This window comes from Rousettus aegyptiacus, unplaced genomic scaffold (assembly GCF_014176215.1).
Source record: "Rousettus aegyptiacus isolate mRouAeg1 unplaced genomic scaffold, mRouAeg1.p scaffold_m13_p_13, whole genome shotgun sequence".
Taxonomy (NCBI): domain Eukaryota; kingdom Metazoa; phylum Chordata; class Mammalia; order Chiroptera; family Pteropodidae; genus Rousettus; species Rousettus aegyptiacus.
The window spans coordinates 71,402,962-71,426,733 of NW_023416288.1; the positions used below are offsets into that span (position 1 = coordinate 71,402,962).

Below are 23,772 nucleotides of genomic sequence, written 5' to 3' on the forward strand. Positions count from 1 at the left end.
AACTGAACACAGCAAACCTTGTCTTTATGGCATCTTATTTGAGAACAGGGCAAATTATCAAACAGATGTTTCCATAAACCCAAATTTAGAATGTTACTGGGGCCTGAGAATCTATTCCCTTAAGCCAGGGAGAAGTTGGCCACGTTTTACATCCCTGTGCATCATCAACTCAAAAGCTAAGTTGAATTAAGAAATGACAACAAGAAACATGGTGACATGGCAAATATATCAACAGGATTTATCAGGAACCGTATATTTGTGAGAAACATAGCAGTTTAGTTCCCCAATAAAGCAAAACAAGTGAAATGTTCATAAATGTTAATGTAAGTAAAAGTTTAGATAGTTTAGTTAAGTTTAGATAGTTAAGAAAGTGTGTAATTAACTACGTTTCTCCTCTGGCCCACAGATAAGGATCACTGCAAATTTTAAGAGGGTCTGCCCTCAGGCCAATCCACACAGATGCAAAAGTTAAACAACTATATGAACAGTCTGCCCTGTGACAATCACAACCTCTCACTCTCCATTCCCCCAACCCCATATTATTCTTAGGTAGGCTGGGTCTTTTAGCTTTTAATTGCAATATATGATTCTTTAAGGAAAGAGCTACACTATGAGTTTTCATATAGACCAATGTTTATAACTGGTACTTTCAGTTTATTTTTAGCTTTTTCAATGATTTTCTCAAACAAGCAATGTCATTAAAGTGCCTTTGCCAGTGTTCATGGGACTTCATTAGCCATATTGTAGTTCGTGTAAGATTCAGCAAAGAACTGTCTTTATGATGCTCCAAGAAAATCAATAGATTCACCCTTCTGCTTTAAGGTGACAGTCATTTTATTATTAAGTTAATAGGAATTTTTAAACAAATTCCTCTTTTTTAAGAAATTTTTTTGATTACCCTCAGCTTTGACCTTGTTTTATCTTTGTAGTCAGCAAAAAAACAAACTATGAAATAGAAAGTGCTTAAGGGTAGAGATAAACACAAAGTACTTTTATAATATTTTTATGACTAAAAAATAAAAACCACCATAATAAAAAAGAAGTGGAAAATGGTATTAGCCTCATGGCACCCGGTATTTCCATACTAGCATAGGTGTTTGTTGGACTGATTGCACCAAATATTAGCAACCCAAATGTTAAGAAGAAGTAGACAGATTGAGCCCTAAAGATACTTAGGATAATTTCCATTTGTTTAAATGTATCTATTTGAACATTGCTATGAGATCAGATCATAAATGCTATACCTATTATAAATAGAAATGAATAGAAATACTGCTGCATAGTAGCAGACATTCGGTAAAAACTAGGGGAATTGAATTAATAATATTTAAAAGCTCAGTCTTAGCCAGGTAAAAACTCAGTACAAATAGAACTGAGAATTTCCATTATTATGATAGTTGACTATATTTTTATAAAGGGTATTCAGTGCATAAAGTTTACTCAAGGCATCCACAAAGAAAGACAGCAAAATAACAGTGACAATTAAAAGAGCATGAGCTCTTCACTGCGTTAAGGAATGATGTCAAGAGATTTAAACTGAAGAGAGAGTGAGAGAATTTTAATGAAAATAAAAATGTATTCACAATAAAGAATGGCCTCAAATGAGGCTGCCTTCTGTTTTCAATCTGTTAATTTTCTACAATGTTCTGTGTCATTCAAAGACTACAGTAATCAGACAAGAGCACTTTTAATCTGTGGGATCTTCACAGCAGATGCCAATTATCCACAACTGCTTATGTGATGATGACTGAATGATTAAGATTCCTCATTAACATAACATGCCACACTCATGAGAGTAGTTGGTTAAAGTCATGGTTCACTTTGCTCAGTTCTTTTTCTGTTGTTTGCACAAAGTAGATGAGTTTACAAAGTCCCAGATGATTTTGTAACCTGGGTGATGCCATTACTCACAGGTGTACTCTTTAGGATACAATACCTAGAGGTGTCCATTGGCACCCACGGCCGACTGGCAAAGGGTGTATTAAAAGAGCATTAAATCAACATCAGGAATAAAACATATACACAGTGCTCCTTGATGCTTATCACTTGGCCAGGCTGTTATGAAATGTGAACTGAGTTATTCTAGGGAAGAAGAAAAAGCCATCTAACTTAGCTCTTTAATTTCTCTTCATCCTTTAAGTCTCAGAATTGGTGCTCTCTCCTTTAAGAGGCAAATGACTTCCTCCAGTTCGGTTGGGAGCCCCTCTGCTGTTCTCCACAGCACTGTGTTTTCCTCAAACAGGCAGAACACTTATCACTTTGTCTCCTTCGGTAGATAGTGGGAGTTCCATGGGGACAAGGACTTTGGCTTTTTTTTTAAATCATAAAATTCTTAAGAACCTGTACAAGGCCAGGTTCATATTAGGGACTTAGGAAATGTTTACTGAGTTGATGAAGAGACTCAGCTAGAAAATTATATTCTTCCCTCTTCTTTTATAGGTGGAGAAAGCACTGGCTTTGCATGTGCTCATTCATTCATTCACTGAGTTTCAATGATGTAGCAGACACTGCAAATGCTACTGTAAAAATGCTACTGTAATGAGCAGTAAGTTTAAAAATTACAGCGCAAGTTGATAAATGTTGCTAAAGACAACATAGTGAGAGTCAATGGAAGTGGAGAAACATACAACTCAGGAAAGAAGGTTACTTCCCAGGAAGTAACATTTGAGTTGGGTTGTGAAAGATGAGCCAATACAGGAAAGAGGGAGGCAGACTTCTAGGCAGAGGGTCTTGAGAAAATATGGCATATTCAAGAAATGAAAAGGAAAGGGACTGGATTGTGACAGAAGCCAAGGTTGGCAAAATAAGTAAGAAGCAGCTTACACTGTGCTAAGGAGCCTGGGATTTATCTTCAGTGGCTCAAGAACCAATGAAGCCTTTTAAGCAGAGGAGCCATGCGATCTGCTCTAGTCAGACATAGATTCTGTAATTAGCATGGAAGAGAATGAATACATTCAACAATGTCTGAGAAACCTGGGACAAGGAGGCTGGAGACTCAAGGTGGAAACAGCGACCTAAATGATCATTAGCTAAATTAAGTGAAAAAGAAAATTAAACAAGATAAACATTTCATTTTTCCAGGAGGCTGACACTCTACTTCTCTGGTAGAAAGTGTCAAGTTCTTGGGAAAATGAACTGAAATTTTCTCTGAGTCTAATATTTAAATAACAACACTCTTACTGTCATATGGTCATTATAATTCAGTAAAGGTAAGCAAATAATGTTGCAAAAATGGAAGGACACTCCATACCTGAGACGCTTTGCCTATTGGCATCTGAGTCCCCATTACTGGAGTTAGAATTGTTGGAGGAGTTGTTGTCAGCCCCTCCCAGAAGGGGGCGCAAGTGGCTTACTGAGACTTGCTCAATGAATGATGTCCCATACTTGCGAAAATACCACCATTCAAATATCTAAAACAGAAAAACAATAAGTGTGATTATGGTCCTTGTTGCTGTTTATGATTGTGTACACATGCCTATAAAATATGTTACATTTACAAATTATATCTACCTTAAATACTTAAGCAATTTTTATTCCACGAAAATGTTTAATTTATTCTAAAAATTAAAGAGTTTAATAAATTAAAACACCAGGTTACATTTTAAATTCTTAATATTTTCTCTACTTAATATTGGTTTTCAAAAAAAAATCTATAACTACAATCATGGGAAAAAAAAACTGTCAAGAGTTGCTCAATATTATTTTCCTCCAAATTTACATAATAGTCTACTAACAAAATCATCACAGCTGAAAGAGACCTCTAGAAATGTATACAAATAAGCCAGTTTTGGAAGTATGACTTATGAAATATTTTAATTTTTGGAACTTTACATTCTGATAAAGCCATATCTGCATAAAATTTTTAAGACAGACAAAATTCCATTAAAAAAAAAAAAGTATCTCCTTAGAGAAATGCTGGTCTTACAAAAAGAGTTGAAAAGTATCCTATTTCATATATGATGGAACCCAACTACTGAGAGACTCGGCAATGTTCTACCAGCTAAGAAGTTCTTTATAAACACAGGTGTCTGTTTTCCACCACTAATGTTTCTTAGTTCACAAGCTTAACGACTGCTATGTATTGGGGATTGCAAAGGAGAAATGAAATTACTTTCCTTAATAAAAGGAAAGAAGAAATGATTCTCACATGACTAGACTGAACTTGGGACTCCCTAAGCACTGGGCAAAGCAAGCAACCTCTCCCAACCCTTCTCACCTGGCCCCCCTGCAACCTCTAGTGGATGCTTTCCCACCACTGTTGCAAGTTGTGCTCCCCCACACCCTTTCCCCTCTTTCCTATCCTATTTGGAATTTGCTCCTTAAGCAGTCACAGAAGAAATTTAAGAATTAACTATATCCCATAGTCTCAGAGGATAACTACACTATATTTTTATAATATAATACAGAATGTAAAATTAACATGGAATTAATTACCTTTACCCTTATTTCATAAAAACAAGATTTTGATATCTACTCTGGAATGGGCTTTGGGGCTATTATTTAAAAATTGATGTTTTCTCTCTTCTGCTCTACCAAAAATTTTTTTTAAAAAAAGGCAGAAAGAATATCTATGAATGAGCAAAAGGAACTATACACCAAACCAAATGTTTCCAATCCTATAATAGGACAACTGATTTTAATTCCAAAAAGTTACCTCTTCTGACTACATGAAATTTTGCGTGATAACAGTTCAAGTAATTTCAATGGGCTAATGAGAAAATACAATATGAAAACTAAAAAGAAACGGACATTACGAATGCTATGAATAATATTTTGCTTGAAGAACGTTTAAGGATGGTAAATTTATGAACCATGGATCCAGAAGGGAGTCTGTAACCTCAGGAGAGTTATTTAATCTATTTGAACATCAGTTTCTTCAATAAAGTGAAAATCATATTTATTATTTATCATAAGTTATATTTATTATTAAAAATATATTTATTATTAAGGGCCCTCAATAGTCACAGCCAGGTAAAACACCTAGTTTCAAACCTCACGTAAAAGACTTAATTCAGTGCCCACTGCATAGATGGTTCTCAAAAGTGACAGCAAAGCTATATTTATTACATGGATGATACACATGCCTCCCGTGGACAGCATACCTCATACACCCCTCTGATGCACCCCTCTTTTTGCCAGTCTACAATTCAGGCTGTACGGTATCTTGTCTTGTTACTAAGCTGTTGGCTGAAAGCCCTGGAAATCATTGTGAAAAAGGGTATTTCTCACTGTTCAGTCCTGAGCACCCAACAAAGCCCTAAAGAGATTAGAAGAGGAGGGTTCCAAAGGATTCAGAACTTCAGTCAGAGAAATGACAGGGGCTCTGTCAACCTGGGGGAGAGAGCTTTCTTTACCCCAAGTCTTCCCTCTGCTTCCTATATTATGCTGTGTGGGAGCCTGCCTGGCCTTAGTCCATTCACTCAGTCACACAGCATTAATCACACCAGGCGTGAACTGTGCTCCGGGGTTACAGAGCACAGACATGGCCTCTGCCACTGCCAGTCCATGTCACAGACCCACAATGCCTCTCACGTGCCGTTCCTGGCATGGCCTATACACTTCACGAAAACAAATAAACAAACAAAAAACATTTTGGGATGCTTCAGATTTCTTAGTTCCTCCAACAGAATCGCAGAATGTCAGCAGTAAAATTACGGGAATTTAAAGGACCACGTATAGTCTCCATTTAGAGATAAGGAATGAGGGTTATACATCAAGGTTCAGTGATCTGACCAAAATCACATGGCTAATTAGGTAGTTGCTCCAGCTCTGTGGCACTAATCTTACCACGGCCCTAAAACAAGATATCCTCTTATAACTCTCTTGGTTATTTAAACACAGGCAGATGTAGCGATCTATCATTTTTCTCTTTTCAACACTTCACTTCCAAGTGTCCTCCCACTCTACTGTCCCTCAGAGCTTTCTTAGCTGTCAAAACCAATCCAGAAGTAGTCTATCAACCAGACTATTCATCCTAAGGTGTAAATGACTCATATTAACAGGATATTTACATTATAATAGGAGACAGACCTTCCACCCAGTACTCTAATGTAGGAATAATGGACCTCATTAAGACTGGGTTATTTTTGCAGCTGTTTGGGGGAGAAAAGCAGTGCTTCTCAGGCCTGCCTTATCACAGCAGTAGAGGGCTTCTTATCCTACACTGTCTCTTTTATACTAGTGTCCTGGACACCCTAGAGTAGAGGCTCCAAAACTTACTGACTGAACAGCTAGTGAAAGGAAGAAGGAAGGAACTTGAAGCCTTTTTCAACTTCAAACCAAGTCTTCTAATTTGGGGTCTTAGTATGATAATCTGCTTCTTATCTTGCAACATGACAGGCTTTGGGCGGGCACCTCACAATATTTTAAAACGCTGCACTGATCCAAATGGGCAGATGGTGTTCTCTAACATGCACATATTTGGTGTCACTTTGAATTCTTCTACCTGGTGCATAACCTAAAATGTAAACCACAAAGCTCTCATAAGCAAATTTAGATTTTAAAACTAGTCTTTGGACAAGCTCGTAGCTTAATGGGCTTGCCGCAGTAGAATAAAACTGTTTAATTTGACAAATAACCATAAAATTCAAATATAAATTTATGCATTTCATAGTGTTAAAAACTATCTAGTACTTTTTTTCCTACTCATGCTCTACCCCAAGGATTATACAGATCAAGTAAGATGAAAACTAATTGGGATCAACTGGGAAGCCAATAGTGACCCTATTATCTAGCTGAAAGATAAAAACCCTAATACACTTCATGGTAGTTGAGTTGTATAACTTTGGTTAGTTCTCTTGATTCTCTGGGGCTCTGTTATCTGGTGTGCAAAATAAGGTCACAGTAAGCAATAGGTTAATGTTGGCTGGCTGGCTGGATGGTTAGATGGATGGAAGGATGGATGTTACCGCTGGGGTGATCTGAACTTTGGCATTGTGGGGGTGGGAGTGGGGGGGAATGGCATAAAGTATAGTTAGCATTTTTCCTCAGTTCTTATTGATGCAGTGAAGAATCACAGGCCAGTGAGATTTAGAAAAGGTTTGTTAAACGTATATCTTAGACACAGCATGCCCCAAGGAGGCAAATGATTTCAGCGAAGAGCTGTAACCAAGCGCTGTAACAACCACCACCACAATAACCAACACAAAAAGGCCCAAGGGAATTTCTGCATTATATTTGGGTCGTGATGGGTTGTTCCAAAGGTGTTCTTAGGTAATTGACACTTGGCTGCTGTATAACTCTTTGACTAGTGCTCATGTGCTCACCCAGAATTCAATCTGTTATAATTAGATTCATGAACTTCCAGACATAAACACAGTAATATAATGACAGTATAATGAGCACTAAATTGTGGGCAAATTAGGGTAGTACCTTCTGTGCTGGCATCTGTGGCTGGATTAGGCCAGCTAATGACCCTCCTGCCCTTTGTCTCTGGGGATGCGGGAGGGATTCTATAACTACCAATAGGGTGTTCTTTGGGCAGTCTCTAGGCTGGGCCTATTCCTTTGTTTCCTCTGTCACTCAGTCTGACTAGCTACCTAATAGTTAGAAGACTGGATGGATGAATGGTTCAAGGTTGAATGGATAGATGTTAAGAACTGACCTGGTGAGTTAATGGGATATAATCTAAATAAATAGCAGGACTGGGTTTGTGTTCATTGTTTGTTATAAAAAAGAGAGGCTTGCACGTATTTGTGGAAGCGGAAAGAATCTAGTGGAAAGACAGAAACTGAAGATACAAAAGAGTATAAGTAACCAAGAGGCAAAAGCCAGGGTCCAGAAAGTACACCCACCTTGCCTTGGAAATGGAACCTACCATTTCTTGCTCTGAGACAGGAGAAAGGGGAAGGATTGAATGAACAGAGAAATATATTCTATTTCAGAAAATGGGGTGCAATATGAGCTGTTTCACATGTAAGAAGGCAACAAAAGGATAAAAACTGGGTGACACTGATCTCGTTGGAGATGCAGGTAAGGTTTATCTTCTGAGCACAAGAGGAGTAGGGATGGAATTGGGACTGTGAGGGTGGAGGAAGTGGCGTGGATCTATACACAGAGGGGCCATAAGCTATATTCAGGACCCAGATCATATTTTTCAAGGCCTCGGTTACCAATGCCTTGCGACCTCCTCCATTACTAAGTGACAGAAGCAAAGAGGATGACTAAAGGAACACTGGGTCTGGCATGTTGGGACTGGAGATCCAGGTGTACAGCTGGCTTAAGGTGCGAACTTGTCTCATCTTCTCCCACAGAGAAGGAACAAAAAAATCTGACAAAAGGATAATAGACAAGGCCCTTCCATATTTCTTGCAGACCTAAAAGCTGAATCTCTCCTGAAGATGCCTTAATTCTTCCTAGCCAATAAGACCTTCTCTTCTGAATTGCATGTTCATATATAGAATATTTCTCTTCATGAATCAGGGACTTCATTATACCCTATATGACACTCGGAAATACTTCAAGATTCCCATATGGCAGCACCTTAGTAATTCTACACCAATTCCATTAAATCCATGGGAAAGACAAAGACAAAGACAGTTTGAAATTGACTGAATGCTTCCCAAGGATTAAAGTAGATGATGACATCACAAGAGCATAGATACAGTGACAGTGGAGATTAAAGAGGAAATGTGAAACTTTTTACTCCTATGGAAAAACTGCCAAATTGGCACCTGCTCTAAGTCTTCAGAAATATATCTGGTGGTAAACAGCTTTTGACAAGAGAGGATCTTTGGAGCTTAAATGGAATAAACCAAGGCCACGTTGCTATGGGTTATAATAAGATCCATTACCTTTTAGTTTCCTGCTACTTTCCATACCCCAGGCACCCTTCCAAGTTTCCCTGAGTATATTTTTCACTTTTAGGTCCAGAATCACTGTAATTTGGGTGCTCTGTATGCCTATCAATTAAAGTGCCACCTCGTACACAGATTAAGTCCTTTAGGTGAATCAAAAAAAGCTGAAAGGAGCCATAAAAATCTACAGTCCTACGTCCTCGCTTTTGAACAGGAGGGGATGAAGGGCATGGTCAGAGAGATCTGGAATCAAATCTCACCACTTGTTTGCTATATTATCTTTGCCAAATTATTTAAATTTTTTGTTTCCGTTTATACTCAGCAGCACAAAGTCACTGACTATATCTACCACTTAGAATTTCAATGAGAATTAAATGAAATAACATGCAAAATGCTTAAAACAGTATCTGGCATGGAGTGGGAAACTCAATAAATGGACCTTTTGTTACTACTTATCCTACCTTGTCATCATTTCTTCTACCATTTTCTCTAAAACATAATTCTTTTACATCTAATCCATGAACTAATTATTTTATTTACTATTCTAATTTTCTCTCTACTTTGTTCTTGCTTCTCACTTTTTAAAATTATGCTCTGGATCCCTTTTTTATACCTATTTAATATATGTGTGTAAAATGTAGGTGTAGGAGCATGTCTACATACTATGTTAACCGATGATACCAGGGTTTATGTATGAATGTCAACACAACATACAGCGTATTTTCTATTCTACCAACATTTTGAAAAAGTTAAGTGGAGCATTTTCTCCACACATTTACCTTGCAAGTTATAAAAGCAAAAAAACAAAACCCAGAAATTTTCTGCATTGAAACAAATTCTGCCCACAGAGACTACTTCAAGTAGACTAGATATGTCCTTGCTAAAGCCAAAAAAAAAAAAAAGATGAAATTGATAGGTTTGGGCTATGACTACAGGTGCAGCTCCTGTGGCTGGAGCGGACTGAGATGAAAAGGCTTGTGCCAAGTTGTCAGAGAGGCAGGAAAGGAGCCTGGATGGTTACACAGGCACAGGAACCAAAAGGGAAGAATAAGAGGGAGGTGCTATAAGAAGCTCACTGCTGGCTTTCAACCTGTGAAATTAAGAACTAGCAGTGACATCTAGTAAAATGCACACTGATTAATTCTCATTCGCTTGGCAAACATTTTATTTCTATGTTTATTTGTTCAGTTAATTGACTGTTTCTTCACAAGAGAAATACCACGGTTTTTTGTTTCTTTTTAACCTCTTTCCTAAGACGTCATATTATATGATAATTTTAGTCTCTAGGATAGGCATCCTGAGGTCCCCAAACAGTTAATTTCCCCAGGGGCAGCCCTAAACTATGCATGTTCACTGCCTGGCTCTTCTAATAATCATCTCCTTGGTGTCAGGAAACACACCGCTAGGCAGTTCTATGCACACAGCTATTTTGCGAAGCATCTGATCCTTTAGCTCCACGCTGCTTCTCCATGAAATGGACTTGGCAGAAAAGAGTTTTGACTGAATAGAAATGTCCACTATGGGTATATTTCAAGGTTAGCAAAGCTGAGTCCCCAAAGGCTGGACAACACCTGTGTCAACAATCTAAAGCAGGAGCCTAATGCCATCAAGAACATCGTAGTTACTTTGCCCTCAGCATAGGCCAAGCATTTTTGAGAAAGACTGTTCAAAATCTTCATACATTATTTTCCTTTGCTCAAAATTTCACGTCAACCAAAAATATCCTCTGCTTCCTGAGAATGCTGCAAGGCAAATATAACATAAGATGGCACAATAGTAATCAAGTTTCAGCATGCCACAAGTAGGGAGAAAACCTCACTAGCCTGGATCTGTGAAAAATGGTCACGGTCCAGGGAAATCCCTGTATCTGGTGGACAAGAAAAGCATGCTGTTGGGATATTACCATCCCTGAGTTAGAAGGAAAAAAACGACTGTTTGGGGCATAGCTTACCAGTGTGAAATAACCCATACTTTCATAATTGATTTAAAGTCTAATGCTCCCACACCAATATATTGCTAGAATATAATCCAGATCTGCCATTTGTTCGACAAGCTAGAAAAACAGCTGAGAACTTAGCCAGAGAGGCAGTGAAATCAGTGATAAAAGCTCAGGTTCTGTTGCAAGACCGCCTGGGTTGAAATCCTGCTTCACCATTTGCCAGCTGCGTGACCTACGGCAGGTTACTTAGTTGCCTATTCTACCACTCAGCTCACCCATGAGTAAAATGGGAACAACACTAGCAATTACCTCACTGTACTGTTGTGAAGAGTAAACGAGTTAGCGCGTGAAGTGCTTAGATCAGTGCCTGGTACACAGTAGGCGCTACGTCGGTAATGTTTCCAAGTGAACAGCCCTGAGAGAAGAACACACAAAAACCTACTTTTCTGCATCAGAATGATTTACTGGTTTCAGTATGAAATTGCTATTCAAACTGTATCCAAAAATGTTCACTTTCTTTTTTTTTTAATCAAAAAAGATTTCAAAGACCTTTTGAAAAAAATATTAAAATATTATTTTAAATGTAAATGATAATTTAGATGGAGACTTGTAATACCCCTCCCTCCTCTCCAAAATGTATATGCTAAAAGGTTGCACGTACTTATTAACGATTTGTCAAGCACGTAAAAGCAGTCTCTAAATTTGAAGATTCTTCAGTCCATTTAAGAATATAAAGGTGGGAATCTGAAGATATGTTTCTAGGCCTGGCTTTGCCATAAACCAACATGAGCTTAGGCCCATCACTTACAGCTTGATAAACTCCTTATGAGGTCTTTATTTTTCTCACGTCCCCACAGAACAGGGAAGACTTCAGTGACGCAGATGGGTGTGCAGATCTGCGTTTAAGCAGCAATATGGGATTCATGTCAACCCACTGTAAGAAGGAACTTTAATATGCTCCGCATCATCTTGGCTTGGTCTCTGCAACCCGCGTTGGGCTTTCTATCTGGATTTCCACGGACATAACTATCTTGGAGTGCCCCTTGCTGATGTTCTTCGAATTCCTGGTCCAATAGTATCAACTTTAAACATCTCTTCCCTTGAGCTAGCAGCTATACTGAAGCAAGGTTAACCTGAATATGCTCTGACCATAGAAAAAGCTGCTCCCCACGCCACCACCATCCCTTTCGCCTGTCTGCAGGTTTCTGCCCTGCACACATTTCTCCACCTTTTTATTATGGCTCCTTATAAGCTCGAGCTTCTGAAATCTTCCATTAATTTAGGTTCACGTATGCTCTTGCTCTACATTTTTTGTGCCCTTCTCCCCTAAATCTTTTGTTTTTCTACAGACCTTCTCTTAATATAATCACAAGGTTATGTATAGAGAGAGAAAAAAAAACTTTCTAAAACCACTTTCTCCTTAAAGGCCATTTAATTATATTAGAATGATCCCACTGAGTTTAGATGGTCCTTTTTAAGGTCACTAAATGAAAGAAAGCAACTTCAGGTGTTATAATTTATCATACCGGTGACTATTTTAGTACATAAGGTAATGGAATGATAGAGATGATTATCATATTGCTTTTTGCCTATTTTGGATTTTTAAAGGAAGCAATAGGGAAATAAATGTAAATTTTGAGAGAAAAAAAGATGAGGGGGGAAGCTTAGAATTGTCACATTCATGTCAATAAGTTTAAAGAAAGTGAGCTATATTTCTACTGATCTTGATTATGTCTAACAATTTATTTTGAAAAGCACAGTTAAAAACATTTTTAGTTGAACTGAGTCACAATTATTTTATAGTATCTACACAGAATTGTTTTTCCTTTATTTTCTATTTTATTAACATTTTGTTTTTCTCTTTCAACAAATTAATTTTTTTTCAAATACTTTAGAAATATGTACCTAAAAGGTGAAAGGCCTCTATAAGTGCTGCACTCAGCATATACACACATGCAAGATAATCTCTGTAAACTGCTGGTGTATATTCTAGATTTTTTTCCCGTACATATTAACATATATATTAGCAATCGGCATGTTTTTAAATAGGAAGGATTCCATCACTTACCAAAATAAGCCCTGATATTAGTGAGGAAGTGCCTGTCAGGGCCACATAGAACTTCGGTGTTAAAGTGTTCAAAAACATGCTCACTGAAAAAAAAGAGAGAGGAAAAAGAATAAGGAATACATCAGTATGCCAGTAAAACCGACTGCTTCATTTTTATTTCAGTTGAAATCATTTGTTTCTGATGACAAAAATTCTCAGAACCATAATAAAACCCCATTAAAATGGTTCAGTATCACACAAGGTCAGTCAAGTTATATATCCTGAAAGAAAAAAAGCTACATACAAGGGGAGAAAAAGCAGCTTTTTAGTTTTTGCTTCCCAAAAGTATTGTTGTGAATGGTTTTCATGGATCCATAACCACTGAAAAGTCTAATCAGAGCTGGTTATAAACTGTCAGCCTAGAAGAGAAGAAGCCCACTCTGATGTGGGACCCATACATCAGAGTCCTTGAACCAACAAACAACATTTCAGCCCTAGAACAAATGGAAAATAACTATATAAAATAATCATTAAAGGTTATAATTTACCTAAGAAGGAAGGACAAATCGACAAAAGTTAGCATACTTTAGTAAAAGTTTTTTCAGCTTACTCACAAAGCCACTAGACTAATCATCGAAATAATTGGATTCAATAAAAAATAAACCACTAAAAATAAATGTTTACTGCCAGGCAACTTCATGATCAGTTCTTAGCATTCTGTTCATGTCAAATATATAGTTGATCTGGTTGCCCATTAAGAAAGGCTCACTTATACATTTTATAAATATATTTTAGTCATCATTTGTATCTAGATATTGCCCAAAACTTTAACTATTACCAAAACAACTGACTTAACAGGCTTTTTTCACACATTTGTTTACTGAATTTGTTTGTAGATCACATCCAGTCCAGTTTTAGAATGAAGGATGTTAGAATTAGAAGTAGGACTTTGATGTCATGAGGGATAAATCTGTCCTGACCTCCATCCAGAAAAGCAAAGTTACAACCATGAATGGGGATCCCATGCTCATTCAACAAATACTTCTGTTTATGAATGAGACCATGTACAAAAAATGGAAACATGAATCAGATGCAGTTCCCACCCTATAGAAGGTCACAGTCCACTTGGGAAACAGACAAGTAAATAAACAATTAACAAAGTTTGATAAGTGCCTATACAGGTCCTATGCATAGAATTTTATGAAAACATGTAAAAGGGATGCACCTGAGGCTGGGTGTCAGGGAACAGGTCCAAGAGAATAAGCAGGCTGTAACCAGACAAAAGTGGGCAGGGGGAGGGATGGGAAGACAATGTGATCAGAGGAAGGGGGGCCTGCTCTGAGGTGCTGAGCTAACAGCACAGACTCTCTAAGCTGTTGCATGGGTTGAGAAGGAAAGGAGCTTGAGTTACGGACCCTTTGCAAAGATGCAGATATGGAAGGGTACACTGAGCCCATCCTTCCTGGCTACCAGGCGCCCTCTCAACAAACTCTTCTCCCCCTGTACCCATTCTTAAAATGAAATTGATTTATGGTCTGTCATCTGAAATTACAACAGTCTTGGACTAACACAATGTCCTTGGTCAACAGTCACAACTTCACCAAGTGGACTTTTCCAGGAGGTCAACTTAGAACTATAAGACAAGAGGAGGCACAGTTGAGGTGGCTTTGCTTGGTCATCACAAAAGAAAAACAGTGATTTGTCATTTCCCATACAACAATCAGCAGAAGTAGGCAGATTTTTAAAAAGGAAAAAAAAATCCAGCAACCCTAGTTAGAAACCTAGAGCTTGTAACTGTCAGTCTGATTTTGCAGTGCCTAAAAAATTCTCAAAATTTCTTCTCATACTATTAATGATCCTACATTTCCCATTATTAAAAAAAGTCACCGAAATAGTGTATTTGTTTGTTATTCTGTAGTTATGAATACTCATATCTGTGCCATATACTTTTTGATAAGTTTTTAGGGAAAAACAGCATAGAATTCAATAAAATCCACATTTCTAAAAGAAAGAGAAGATTTGTCTGAATTAGAAGTGCTTAAGTAGCCTTGCTGCTAATTCCCTAAGCAACGAAGCATAAAGAAATGGAGAGGAAAGGTTTTCTACGAAGAATCACTGATCTGCTGATGTATTATCAAAAATTAATTGATAAGTTGGGAAAAAAAATGAGTTTTTAAAGAGATTAAAATAAACACTCTACTTCTTTGGTTTTATTTAATTAAGATTAACAACAATAGTAATTAATAATTAAAACATACTTCTCTATTACATCCAGTTATAAAAAGCTGACCAGAGTTGACAGATGATGATGAGCATTTATAGAAATAGAGACATGAGTAGAAAAAAAGAGAAAAGCAGAAACGTAAACATTTAGAGAGTGGAAGGTGCTCATTTAAGAACCTATTAATCTTATAGTTTTACTAGATATTCTGGCTAAAATCATTAAGACATAGCATTTGGTAATTCTAGGCATAAATATCAATGCTTCATACTTGCCCTTCAATCTATTTACCTATGCACTTAAAGTTTATAGCAAAAGCACTTCCACATATTAGAGAATTTAATTCTCACTTCACCTCCGTGATATCAGTATCATTATTCATCTTACAGCACAGATGAAGACAAAGACCTGAACACCAGTGGTCCTGTCCCCAAGGTTCGGGCTCAGGTATCACAGGGCGCACATGGAGATGTTAATGAAAACAGTAGCTTTTCATTAGAAGGAGAGGAAGCTGTAAATAAATAATACTGAGTGATCAATGTTTTTAATACTATACTTATTTTTATCTCTGACCTTTAAAAAATAAGTCCACTGTGAGCTCGTTGTGGGTGTGTGCACCCCAGGGTGGAATGGCAGGAAGCCACACTGGCAGAGGGAAGAATCTAGTCGGAGTTTCCCATTCATTAGGGCTGCACACTGCAGGCCAGACTGCCTTAAAGCCACGGAATATCTTGCCTAGTTTCATCAGGTTCACTAGCAATTATTTTGGAAAATATATGAAGCCTGATAAAGTACCTAAAAATTGTACCGATATCTAAAAATTGGGGTGTGTTCTTTGAAACATAAACTGGATTTTCCTGAAAGTACATCAGTGAAACCTCCACTCCCGCTGGGGCTAGGAAAACAAACTCAAGAACAAACAGGTAAAGACTAATCTAGCTTTGTGAAGAATAAATTCACAAAATTTTCCTAATGTCCTATTTCAATCCAGAGACAAAAATTAATAAGTCAGAAGGCTTTTCATCTGATCCAGTTGGGCACCCCTAACAGATCACTGCTCAAAGAGTTCTGCAACAGTTAGTGAGTGCAGCTTCAGGGGCTGCATCATGGAGCAGTCTGCAGATGCTGAACTGCAACTTGGCACCGTCTTCTCATTTAATTAACGAGTAAACGGGAAGGAACTGAGTATGGCCCTAGAAGAAAATTGGGTAGGAGGTATCGATACAAGAATTGAAAACTAAGTGGCCTCTAGGGATCCCATAGGAGACGGCAATAAGAAGGTAACAGAAGAGATCAACTATGAGAAGTAGAGAATCACTCCGATGAGCAGGGAACCAGAATACCAGAGGGCTTACTCAGGAATCACGCGGAATGGCCCTGCGAGGCCCTGCCCCTCAGGAGCCAGCTGTATTTCTGGCCCTTGTGACAGTAAGAGCCTTCCTCCATGTTCTTCAGAGCATAAGCAACCCCCACTTTACACTTCTGGATAGGACTTCTGTAAAACAAAGTGAGCGCAGAACCCTGTGTGTTTGTCTCCTTAGACATAGTCCACCTCACACAGAGAAGCCCAGAATGAAGAGGTTAAGGCAGCATCAAAGACTTGGAGGTACTAACTAGAGAGAACTGAAAACGCAGCATAATAAAGTTTACAATGCCCAAAACTATGGGCGTGCTTTGTCCTGTGGTCCTTTTAATGCCTGGCTAAAAAATGGTATGTGAGAGAAAAAACTAAAAAGTTGTAAAATAATAATCAGTAATCATTTAAAAAATAAGAGGAAAGAAAGTCCCTAGAAAGAAAAGCTAAAGAAACTGAGCTTATTTAGGCTGGTTGAATGAAAAAAAAGTGAAGAGGTTTTATGTAAAAGTATTACGCCTGGGAAAAGGACCAGGGTTAGGAGATTTGGTCTCTAAATGGGAAACCAGCTGTGGCGTGGTGGCCCCAGGAGAGCCCCACACCCCCACACCCCCACACCCTCCCAGAGCTGCTCTTCCTCAAAACTGCAGTATGTATTAGCTGAGTGCCTACCCTGGGCCAGATGCTATGGATATAGCAGCAAACAGAGGACTGTCCCTGCCCCCAAGGGTCCCACAACCTAATGGGTGAGCCAGGCAAGTAAATGAATGAGCGAATATCACACAGGACACCTCAGGGACTTATGAGGACACAGGGAACCCAAAGGGATTAGGAGATCAAGAAAAAATTCTGTCAGGGAAAAAGCATTCCACCAGAGACTTGCAGAATGACCAATCAGGAGTCACCCACGTTAAGTTACCTGTGGCTGCGGGGGCGAGGGAACAGTGAGCGGCAGAGCTGTGGCGCTGTGTGCGTTCCAAGTGGAAAACTGCAGGCCAGGGGCCTAAGGGTGTGCGCCGTGGAAGGAAGTGTCACAGAATTATATGTGCAAGTTGAGGTAGTGGTGGGGAATTACTATTAAATATGTGAAATTACTTCCTAAAGTGGCTGGTATACAAGCACATGAAATATCAATTGACTAGAAGTGAATGGCTACTCTCAGATGAGACACATTAGAACAGTTCGAAATTGTATTTCTAAAAATGAAAGGTGTTTCCTGCTATTTGGTCTCCAGAATCATTTATGGAGAACTTCTCTCTGACGATTTATACAATGAGTTAGATGTACAATGCAGCCTAACCAAAAGAATACTCAAAGAATAGGGGACTCTGGTTTACTTATTTTTCTTAGTAAATAAACATAAGTATTATTTGTCTAAACACAGGTGAAATTCTGTACCTCTGAGGCTGTTTCATTGTTTATAAAATAAAAATAATAATAATATGTATCTTACAGGGCTGTTGTGAGAACTGAATGTGTTAACAGCAGACCCCATCAAATAATATGAATTATTTATATTTATGCTAGTCTTCCTTTGGTGATCTGGCACATCACTATAGTTGTAGAAAGCAGAGGAGACCGATCTGAATGTATACATAACAGTAGTAGTAGTAGCAGTAGTAATAGTAGTAGCAGCAGTCATACCAGCATTTACCGACCACCTTCTACGTGTCAAGCACTGTGGTACAGACTGCAGTCCAAGGAGCGTATCGCCTGCACTGTGATTTTCCTTATGCTAAACATGGACACCCCACAAAACAAATGATGAATCAGTTAACAGACAGGCTCTTTTAACTTGGATTCTAGTTGCCTGAGATGGTATTAAGCTTGAGGATGAGTTCGAAGGCAGCCATTTTAGGAGGCAAAGAAATTACTGGATCCACAAAACCATCATATGATCTGCTAATTCTCTGATCTCTGCCTTACGAGATGTTGTAGGAACAAGCAATACAGCTGCAAGCCACATGGGAACCACCTGCAATCCTGTTACTTAGTGTTCTTCAGGTTCCCTTGTGGCTTAAGACATAAGCTATATTAAACCCTAAATCATAACCCTAGCATGCTGGTTTGCAAATGTTTTCATTGGACGGGACAAATAATTAAGGCCACAAAACCTTTCAGGCCCTGAGACAGGGATATTAAGATGGACAAGGAAATTATCCATTTCATGTAAAGCAACATATCTAATTGAGTTAAAGAAAGCACACACAGCATCCCACGTCCACAGAAAGTGCATTAAGGCAAATGTTAGCACTGCAGGAACCTTCTATCAAATCGTTTGCTCAGACCTCCAAAGCAGGTTAGGGAACATACTGGAATCGTGTAATCCACCATTTGCAATTTTTCCCTGTGAGAATAGGAAATATGATTTTCTTTCATTTTATTGTTTTTTCAACCCTCCTAATAAACTTCTCTCTTCCTTCCCGTTAGCCTCCGTTGTTACAACTTCACTTCTGTCCTTCCTCATTTACCGAAGGGTAAAAGGGTGAAAATGGAGGTTTTAACAGCTTAGCTTGCACACATGCTAATTTTGAACAGATTTCTAGATTGCACAGCTTTATAGAACGTGCCCTTTTTCTAAGAATGACATTGTGATGGACAAACCCTACAGTGACCCCTGACGGCCTCCTGGTGTTCATATCTTTACACAACTCCCTCCCATTGAATGTGCATGGGACATGTAACTTGCTTTAACAAAAATATGTAAGAGACCATCTTGGTAGGAGACATGCAGATTCTCCTTGCTAGTTCAGGGCCATATTGAGATGCTCATGTGGCAATGGACTATAAGCAGCCTTTAGGGTCTGAGGGTGGCCTCTTGACAATAGTATATGTGAAATTGAAGCCCTCAGTTCTACAGGAATGATTTCTGCCAATGGCCTGAGTGAGCCTGGCAGTAGAGCCTCCCTCAGTTGAACTCATAGATAAGATCACAGCCTGGTCGGCACCTTGTTGTAGCCTGCTGAGACCCAAGGCAAAAGGTTCAGCTAAACTGTGCCCGTATTCTGACCCCAGAAACAGTGAGATCATAAACATGTGTTTCAAGCTGCTGTATCTGATTATTTGTTATGCGCGAATATAAAACTGATCCAATCATGTGTAATTCATGAAAGTGAAAATCAGTGTGAACATCTGACAACTCTGGCTAACTGCAAGATGCCAGGAAAGGGTGTTAAGACATGCCAACTGTATCTGCCCCAAGAGCTTCTTTCTCAACCGTTCATAAATAAAATGCACCTTCAAACTCTGTTGCCGTGACTTGTTGTTCTACATGCTGAACTGTAATTGTCTTGGCAAATCCATAAGTGCTAAAGTAGAAGCTAAGACATTTTTTAAAATATGGAAATCAAGTATCTTCATTTTACCTCAGTGAAACATCATTTTCTCCCCTAGGCACATTTTAAATATACGACATTTGCATGTTTCAAAAAAAAAAAACCACCCTGGGCACAGCATCAGTCCAACAGAAGACTGACAGCACACCATGAGCACTTTTTCTCACTGGTTGCTTCTGCTTCCCCTCTCCTTGCCCTTCGCCCTGGTTTCCCTGGGCTCTGATAAGGTCTCAAGCTTTTATGCATCGCAATTCCCTTGACAAATTCTGTGGCATTTATCCTTGTGAGGAAAACAACATAGAAGTGTATTTTTAGACCCGTTCCTATGGCAAGAAACGCTCATAAATCATTCTGCCTACTCTTCCCCCTGCCCTTGATGTTGCCTTGGCAACTTTACAGGTATACTGTTTCTGCTTTACTGGGCATATGGCTTTACTGAGTGGAGCTGGGCACATTCTGTCTTTCTTTTCTCAACTATGATCTGGGAAACTATACTGAAGCAGTATTGGTCATTGTGGCTCCTTGTCCCTTGCTGGAGGGAGGCCATCTGTCAAGTCATGAAGGGCTGTCCAAAGCCCGATTACCTACAAATCTTGGTTATCCTCAAGGACAAGTGAAGCAAAGTTTCAGATTCTGTCCCCTTTTATTTACCAAGAGGCTGACAATGAGGAACTATATCCTGGTCAAGAACAGGATAAAGGCTTGTATAAGTCTTACTACAGTCTTACCTATTTAAAATATATTTTGATTTAGGGTCACAGACCATTTCTATAATCTTTCTGTTTCTCATAAACTGTTTAACATTAGGGGAAAACAAAATAAAACAAAAAACAAAAAACAAAAAAACAAAAAACAGATCTGTCTCTAATGGGAAAAGACCTTCCCTACAGTTATTTAGCAAAGAAACAGAAGACTTGTAGTCTCTGGGCACTCTAGCCTACAAGCACTCAATCCTCTGGCACCCAGCACAAAGCCGAGGCTAGAGAGGTACTCAATGTTTGATGAACACTGAATGACTACGCAAGGGCAGAGCGCTGGGTGATAAAGTTGTAACAATCATTCCCTAGGACTTCTGATTTGGAAAACAAAAAACAAAAAAACGAAAAACAAAATTTCCTATATCTAGCAAAATTGAAAGTCTTTGATGGCTGGGATCTTGTCTTCTTGGGGGTGGGGGGTGTGCGTGTGCATGTGTGCGTGCGTGTCTGTGTCTGTGTGTGTGTTTCTAGCCCCAGAGTACCTGTACAGTGTGAGATGCTTATTAGGTAGAATGAATGACCACTCCTTATTGATAAATAGAAAAGGTTGCAGACATACTTATATTATGCTCACACAACAAGACCCTGACTAAAGGACCCCAGTAAATGAATCTTTTGGGATAATAAAAGACTTATCCTATTAAACACTAAAAACGCTTTTATTTTTAAAGCAATATTACGAGGAAATCTTTCCGAAATACATAATACATTTGACTACATCTTTAAACAATACCACGAAAATATTTCAATCTTTAATTGATGGCACTAAGTCATCAAAATGAACATTAACTTTAGTACTAGGCTGACATGGAGCAATTCTTTTAGAAACTGTTCACTCTATGCTTTTTCCCTTCAAAGCAAAGTGATCCCAGACTAATGTGTTTTTTTGAGTCTTTCTCATATCACTTCTGTCACCTGACATGCTGCTATCAAGTATTAATTATTATTTGTTGTTATTGTGTACCTGCTCCAAACTGCTCTCTCCTTCTTAATATGCTACTTAAAAATCTATTGCTATTTCACATCTATTCCAACTTTGGTCATTTGATAAATATTTATTTTTGTGTAAAATACAGGAGATACAAATGTATATGACACCTAGTTCTTGTCCTAAAGAAGTTCTGGGTTTTGTAAAAGAGGCAGAAAATGGAAATAAATTAACAGGCAATTATAAGTCTGAGTGTTGCTCTGGAAATAAGAGTTTGTACTCCTAATTCAGCCTTGGGCTGGGCTAGGGGACAGAATGTGCATCAAGGAATGTTACTTTGAGAAGGCTGCTATGCAGAGCCCCAAGAATATGCACTGGAATATGTAAAATAAGACCTGTGGTCTCCCATTGGTAACTCTTTGATGCCCATCTGTATGTGCTATGTCTGCTGGCCTTTTTTCCTCAGATCTTGGTGGTTTGGGGAGTTAAAATGACTGGATTGCTGAGTTCCAAAATGGTCAGTTATCATTGTTGTGAGCTGGCTGTAATGAATGTTGTAAAAGAGTACTCTGGGTAGTTCTTGTGTTCACACTGGAGTGCTCTAACAAGTGTTTCGCAGCATCAGTCATGCAAAATGTGCTTGGACTTTTCCATTGTCTGGAGGAGAATTTGGTCACCAACTTCTTACTTACCCCTCCTTTAATGGAAGTTATTTAAAAAAAAAAAAAAAAAAGACAGAAGCCTTAAAATGTTTGCAAAGTAGCAATTCTTTACCTAATGGGCCAGGATAGAGATAACTACCTAAAAGTTCAAAATATTAAAAGGTTTAAAATATTTGTGGCATTCAGCTGTTTGAACAGATAATTGTTAAATCTAAAATGCATGGAAATAACTGAGAAAGGTAAGAAGACTAGTAACAAGAGTATGATACCCATCCATATTCTAAAAGATTTTTCAGTAAATGCTCTACATTTATTGATATCGACTAGCTCATTCATTTACCCAAATTTACTTAACATAAAAATTACAAGACTCTTAACTAGATCATGGAGTTGAAAAACAAAATGATAATGACACTGACCCTCCCCATGAGAAGGGAAAATAAGATTCCCACACAAATAAACAGGACAGAATGTGAAACTATCGGACGAGAGGTATAGATAAAATCTATAGGAAGAAAATATTACTTTCAGTTAGAAGAATCAGAGAAGCTTAATGAATGAGATGTTTTTCCTTCTGGGCTTTGTAAAAAAGGATTAGCTCTGAACATGAGACTGGAGAGGAGAAAGAGGGGGTATGGACTCCAGACAGATATTACAATGCACACAATGGAACTGAGTTGAAGTATAGGGTGGTTGAGGAGAAGCAGTGGGAGAGAATGCTGGCTCAAACGCCAGGCGGAGAAAATTAGACTTGGCAGACAGTGAGAAGATACTCACCATTCATGAACAGAGAGGTGACTGAGACAGTAATAAAGTAGTGTGGAAAATGTACAGCTTTGGGAGTTATTTCAGAAGGGAGCTCCTATAATACCACTCCCCAGGGTGGGGAATTGGGTATATCGTAAATTACAAAGGTAAACTCAACAGGATGTGGCTCTTAACAATGTGACATAAAGGGAGAGCGTCTGGAGAATGTTAATGAAGTGGGGCCAAAGTTAAATTGCAAGTGATTAAACATAGTGAGTGGTAAGGAAATTATGGCAGCAAGCACAGGCTACTTCTACAGGAAGTCTAGCAGGAAAGAAAAGAGGGTTTATCATTAAGTGTGACTTAAGTTAAAAGAAAATATAAATAGCACTGTATGAATTAGTAAGTGAATTAGAAATAAAACTCAAATCTTTATTCCACTGCAACATGATCAGTCATCCTTACAAATCTAATACTGGTTCATTCTTACACCAAACTTCTAAAGACATATGGTTAATCATCAGAAATTTGTTTACTTTTTCTGAGGTTATTTTTATACATGCCTTAAAGAATGATTGAAACAGAATGAAGCACTTTAATTGACGGGATTTGAAACTGACAATTATACATATATTCTTGTTTTATCAATGAGAATAAATTACAAAATGAAAATAAATCTATTTTCTATTCTGATCTTTGCACTTTCTATTAATTTACTTGTTCTGTTTTGAAACACTGATAACGACTGAAGAGTCTGCCTCAAAAGAAGATAATAGTTTGGGCCAGAGAAGCAACTAGGGACTATGGGGTAGTAAAATTCAAATTGGATTTTAAGTTAACTGCTTCTTTGATTACATTCTCCAAAAGCTCAATAACTAACTTCCCCTTTGAGTGAAACGCTGCTCTGCAACAGAGGTCAGCTGGAAACTGCGAAGGCTACTTCCCTCTGGGTGAGGGTGCATAGCCCACAGAGATAAGAAGCCACA

General features: G+C 38.4%; 1 protein-coding gene across 9 annotated transcripts in view; it reads right to left on the reverse strand.

Moving 5' to 3' along the window:
* Positions 1-23,772, reverse strand: part of ST7 (suppression of tumorigenicity 7) — a 243,900-nt gene that overhangs the window by 97,822 nt on the left and 122,306 nt on the right. For all 9 annotated transcript variants that reach the window (XR_004954069.1, XM_036231002.1, XM_036231003.1 and 6 more), the window contains exons 2-3: positions 12,803-12,885; positions 3,251-3,410 (exon numbers count right to left, since the gene is read on the reverse strand). Coding sequence is in view for 8 of the 9 variants with exons in the window: in XM_036231002.1 (XP_036086895.1) it covers positions 3,251-3,410; positions 12,803-12,885 (243 nt within the window). In the remaining variant the exon portion in view is untranslated. The remainder of the gene's footprint in view (positions 1-3,250; positions 3,411-12,802; positions 12,886-23,772) is intronic.